Source organism: Plasmodium knowlesi (genome assembly GCF_000006355.2).
Source record: "Plasmodium knowlesi strain H genome assembly, chromosome: 12".
NCBI lineage: Eukaryota > Apicomplexa > Aconoidasida > Haemosporida > Plasmodiidae > Plasmodium > Plasmodium knowlesi.
The window spans coordinates 798,778-804,891 of NC_011913.2; the positions used below are offsets into that span (position 1 = coordinate 798,778).

Here is a 6,114-nt window from a genome sequence, read left to right on the forward strand (position 1 = left end):
GAGAACGAAAAACGGAATTGAAAAAAATTGAGGGGCAGAAAAAAAAAAAAAAAAAGCAACATACTACTATAAAGAACATAATATGCATTTTTGTATTTACGTACCTTTACTCGCGTGTTATGCCAAGGGACTGTTAAAAAAAAAAGAAAACACTGTAAAGTTAAAGCGCCATTCGGGGGGGAATTTTAAAAAGCATAACAATGGTGTAACGTAAATTCGGGAAAAAGGAGCCGAACGGGTTTCGGATAACAAAATGTGAAACTCCACGTGTTTCTATTATACAGGATGTAATTCTGTACTATGTGTCGTGTACATATTTCTGCGCATGGTTGTAAACGCTCTTGTTATAAGACAAAAAACGCGTGGGGAAGTAAAAAAAAAAAAAAAAAAAAAAAAAAATATATATATATATATATATATATATATAAAGGAACACTGCCTTGATTGGCTTACCCCCTTTTTTCCCCACAATACGGGGAGGTGTGATCCATTTGGCAAAGACGCGGCTACTGATGGCCAACGTTAATAATTTGTTTATCCCTCTGTGTCACTCGTTTTGCGACACCTTATTGTTGTGAATGAAGACATTCTCGAGGATGACCCTTTTTGACAACTCCTGGGATTCGGACGGTGGATGGATATAAATATTCGAAAAAAAATTACAGGGCTGCGCGTTACCGAGATCGATAGAGTATGGACAGATAAACAGTTTCTTATGTATCTCCTTAACGTAAGACTTTTCTTTTGTGTAGGAAGGGAAGAGGAACATATCTGGCAGCCTATTAGGATGGAACAGTAAATTTTTAAACTTGGTAATTTCAATGTTAAATTCAGAGGGGTAGGATGGGAAGAAAGAAAGTTGTCTCAATATCTGCTCCAGTAAGTAGAAGACCTTCATTTCACTTGGTCTGCACATTAAATTTTTGCTCAAATTATAAATGACATCGCATGATGTTAAGGCAATTTTTAATTCGTTTATATAAATATAAGATGGGTTTGATAAAAAGTGGACGTTCGCTAAATTGGCATAACTATTTTCGTATATAAAGGGAGGCTGTGGTAGAGGGTACACATTGATCGAATCATAAATGGATGGGATAATAAAAAAATGTGTTTTTTCCAGTGGTTCACTTTTTGCTAAATTGATAATTTTTTTAAAAATATTTTCATAAATCACGTTGATATCTCCTATTTTTTGAATTGTCTCACTGAAATTACGAATGTATAGGAATGGCCCGAAAATTAAAACAACATGTGGTAATTTTTCGTTTACTATTTTTAAAAGATTATCCAAATTATCACTGTATTCATTGTCTGCGTATACGTACCCATTGCAAGCCATTATGTGTATATTATCATCATTGTACAATTGTAGGACTTTACTCGGCTCGATTCTTTCTTCTGCACATTTGTTATCTTCTTCAATTTCCTTACCATTAAAATGTTTTAACAAAAATGCAGTGTTCTCCAATTTTATATTTAAATGAGTAGGTAATCCAGCGTAAATATTGCTCACATAATATTTGATACTGTACTGGTTTATTTCTTTCTTTCCCTTGATGGCTAAAATCTGCCCCAAAAAACAACATATATTTTTTATATGATTTAAATTTAGAAGTTGTGCCTTGTCTCCATTATTCAAATTTAAGCTACCCTCCAAAATTATGTTCGATTCACTTATGTTAATTTCGTTGTCTGTAAAAATGCGCCCGAAAATATAGCACTCCTCTTCATTCATATTTAGTATGGGACTCACTTCAATATTTAAGTTGAGTTTTTTGGAGTACATCAAGAAGAGCTCCAAAAATAATGATAATTTTTTGTTTATACATTCAGATATAACACTTGTATCTAGTCCTAAAAATTTATAATTATCATCGATGCTGTTAACTGACTTCACGTAGCAGTGATATTTATTGTTGCAATTTATTCCTGCTTTTTCCGACAACTCATTGTTGTACTGCTTTACGTATTCATAGTCGTATATTACGTTTTCTTTTAAGAAGTTCTCATCTTGGAACAATTTTTTGTTGTATTCCTCCAAATAATCTTCAAATAATTTGTGAAAATTTCCTTTGTGTTTATTTCTCTCCACATAATCAAAGACATCCTTCAGGTCATCACTCAAGCTGTTATCAGTGTAGTAGGTCTCCAGGAAGAGTTTCACGTCTGCTTGTTTTATCTCCTTCATTCTTTCCGTTATATATTTTTTGTGTGCGTGGCGTTGGTCGACACGCAAGCATGTAGCAATGGTACGTCCTTGTGGTCACTGCGGTGTTGGATTTATCGCGGGATAACACGTGCGTGTGTGTTGGTACCTATCCACGTCTACGCCAAATAGCGAAATTTTAAACGCAGTGACAGTTGAGAACAAATCGCTATTTGGCCAAGGCGGACGGCAAACAATGTTCCAGAAGGTTAAGAATTCCTTTCCCCCAAAGGCATGCAATCGTGTGTTCCTTTTTCATTCCTTCGCAGGGGGCAGCTCTGCTGTACTTTCATCCATAAAGGTTCTTCATTTCGGTCAGGGCTTGACTCTCGATTTCGTACGTGCATATGTTTAAGGGTATGTGCGCTTGGAAGGTGCTAGCTCGCGATGTTTATATTATATACATATGCATATTATTTTTATTTTTTTTTTCTTTTTGTGCACAGCATTTTTTTTTTTTTTTTTTTTTTTTTTCTTAAACTTTTATCACCTCTCCGAGCATTTTGTTCGAACTTTAGCGTTTGTTCAGGTTCCCCAATAAATTGAAATTATCCATTTTTCTTAAAGCATATAATACCCACGAATATTTCCGTCTGGGGGAAAACAATTCAAATGGGCTACATACCATTTTTAAAGGCAACAGTGCTACTTCGTAACTGGCGTAGGTGTGTAAAAATGAGCGTACATATGTTTTTCTCCCGATGATGTGAGCCTATCCCAACACACACACACAAATGGTTGAATATCATTTTGTGCCTCTAAATTTTGTCAAATTCGTGTAGCATGCATGCCGTGTGCGTTCCACATGTATCCTTGTAGCTCCACAAACGTCGCAATCGTTCTAGCCTATTCGCATAGACAGTGGTACTACTTAAATGATAAAATGGTGAGTTATGTTGAGGGACACACAGGCATAACTGGGAACTATGAAATGCTTCAAAAATATAACATTGCGCAGAAAAAAAAAAAATAAAATAAATAAAATAATAAAAAATATACGACGATGAATTCGCAATTTTGAGAAATGGAAAGAAGCTTCCTTCACATGTCAGGGGAAAATAATAAAAAGATCCTCTGCGCGAGGGATTTTTCTTTAAATAGAAGTATCTCTTCTATGAGTACAACATGGCACAAGTACAACTGCAACATGGCGTAGTGATGAAGAGGAGGTATACCTTTAACATAACGAGACCGTTGGGGGAGTCGAAAGAGGCACTACATAAAAATGAGCGCATTTATTGGACTAACCGCACACGAGGGAATTACGTTTTGCGATAAAGACAAAGTAGCTTCTTGCGGAGAAGCAATATCACCTTCTTTTTGTGTCTTAAAAAATTAGAAAAAGGAGCAGCATAAAGAAGAGGGAAAAGTTTCCACGTGGGTATAAAAAGAGGGCGAAATAAAGTGTCATAGAGTTGGTTAAAAATGTCGACATGTGTATGCACGCTGGAACACGTGGACGCATCATCATACTCGGTGTAACACTGGAAAGACATTTAAAGAAGGCCATCTGCCTGACTTTAACAAATTAAACGAGACATAAATGGGTCATCATAAAGCAATAATATCCTGCTACGCTGGGGGGGGGGGATTAAAATGGCTTCCCCACAAGAAGGTGTATATACGCACATCTCTACACAGGCGTGCATGCGCAGGCGCGCTCAATTCTTTCTTCATACCAAGTGGCCCACGTGATTACTTCCTCATTTTCGAGAAAAATAACAAATGCTTGTTAGGGAAAATACAAAGTTGGAAAATGCTGTGCAGCCGTTTTGACTTTTTATTTGTTCTTTAGTGCATATGATTGTAGCACTGTTCATATGGCGTTATTAGTTGGAGGAAAATATAAGAAGGGGGGAAAAAAAAAAATAAGTATGTTATGGACATCCCTTTCTTACAATATTAAAAGACCAGTTTGTCATTCCACTTTGTGCTCTTCTTGGCACCCAATTTCGGAAGTCATCCCCTTTTTTATATATTATTCATGTCGTACTTCATTTTAAAGAGCTCAGTTCTGAATTCTATGAATGCGCTGATTAGGGCGGATAGGGTGATTTGTTCGTTAGCCCCAGAGGAACACCTTTCCTCTATTTCTCCAAAGTTTTTAAGCAACAAACACATAGCAGAGTCCGGAAAATCATATGTTAAAATGGATTCATATAGATTCACCATAATATCCTTTATGGAGTATCCCTTAGTGCTCTGTAATTTTGTAACAAATTCGTACGATTCTTTCATGGTACTTTTAGTGAAATGGTTTAATATTTCCTTAACCTCTCCCGGTAAAGGAATGTCTAACGTTGACAAAATAACGTTCTGATCAATGGTCATATTTTTATGACTCAAAGAAACGACTTGTAAACAATTTAAAATTCTTCTCATGTCTCCTCGCCCAACATGTATCAGACTGTCCAGTCCATCTTTCGTGAGCTCCACATTTTCTGATTTCGCAATATCTAAAGCTTTATTAACCATATATTCCTTCTTCAGGGGAGAAAATCGGAATGAGGTACATCTGGATTGAATTGCCGGTGTTATCTTATTTACATAATTACATAATAAACAAAATCGGACATTTTTAGCATAGTTTTCCATGATCCTTCTCATGGCATTTTGTGCTGGATAAGTCATATGGTCTGCTTCATCTAAGATGATTAATTTTAGTGCAGTCTTTTCGCATGTATTGTAATGATTTTTTGATTCTGCAAATGTTTTTATTTGATCCCTTACTACACTTATACCTCTATCATCTGATGCGTTTAATTCTAATACAAAGGAACTTCGTGACTCACCATATAATTCCTTGCACACAGCTAAAATGGTGGATGTCTTTCCTGTCCCTGGGGGCCCATGCAACAACAAGTGGGGCAATTCTCCCTTTTGCACGAACTTTTGGATTGTAGATATGACTTGTTCGTGCGAAATTATGTCGTTCAGCACGTTTGGCCTGTACTTTTCCACCTACACGGGGGGGGTAAGTGCAAAGGGGGGAAGATAAAGAGGAGGATCGTTTCACCATAATCTGGTGTGCGCTCTCCCATGCAAGTGTGCACACTTAGACGAATGTTTGATGAGCACAACACTTTCATCCAACGGGTGCATATAATATACTAAACGTAATATGATACACGGGGGAGATCGTCTACCCATTGGCTTTTTCTGTTCCTTCGTTTTAACGTAAAAATGAACTCATTTTCATCGTTTTACGCAAAGGGCATTACGAAAAAACAACACACGCATGACTACATTCGCGTCTGTTCCACAGCTGCTACGGTCATTGACCACTATTTGACGTACATTTTGTCACTGCATCCTGAGGATAACCCAAGGAGCATATGAAAATGACACTTGGCGCTGTCATTCCATTTATAGGTGGGCATTTTTTCGAAACTCAATTTTTTTTTTTTTTTTTTTTTTTTGTTCTTACCCATGGTGTGAGTTCTTCTATCTTCTGTATTTGAACTTCAGCCATTTTAAAACACTGCGCTGGGCTTGCTACTTTGGGAATCACCTTCCGGGTTTTTTTTCACATAACATTCATTTATGATAATTCACTTCAGTGCCCAAATGGAATGTTTCGTTTAAATTAATTTCTGGAAAAGCAGAGAATCGTTCGAAAAAAAAATTGTGATAATTAGTGAGATTATTTTTTCTCCCTTTTTAAATTATATTTGTCTTTTGAAAATGGGAAAAGGCTTTATTTTTATCCATTTATGCTTAGCTGTTCTTTTCCAGCAAAGTTTTTTTTTTTTTTTTTTTTTTTTTTTTTTTTTTTTTCTATTGTAAAATCCTCAATTTATGAAAGGGGAAATACACGCGCAATTCGTTTTTTTCACTTTTTCATGCTTTATGGTTTACGTCAACCTCTTAATGGAATATTTTTCGCCACAGTAAAGGAGGGGTTG

At 36.1% G+C, this 6,114-nt stretch overlaps 2 protein-coding genes across 2 annotated transcripts; both read right to left on the bottom strand.

Moving 5' to 3' along the window:
• Nucleotides 1–547: 547 nt before the first annotated feature.
• PKNH_1218200 (DNA polymerase alpha subunit B, putative) lies at nt 548–2,191 on the bottom strand (the record flags this gene model as incomplete). Its single annotated transcript, XM_002260197.1, has 1 exon — nt 548–2,191. The coding sequence occupies one exon, from the start codon at nt 2,189–2,191 to the stop codon at nt 548–550; it is 1,644 nt and encodes a 547-aa protein (XP_002260233.1).
• Nucleotides 2,192–4,180: 1,989 nt separating this feature from the next.
• Nucleotides 4,181–5,681, bottom strand: PKNH_1218300 (replication factor C subunit 3, putative; the record flags this gene model as incomplete). Its single annotated transcript, XM_002260198.2, has 2 exons — nt 4,181–5,170; nt 5,637–5,681. 2 exons carry the CDS (start codon nt 5,679–5,681, stop codon nt 4,181–4,183), a joined length of 1,035 nt encoding a protein of 344 aa, XP_002260234.1.
• Nucleotides 5,682–6,114: the final 433 nt, after the last annotated feature.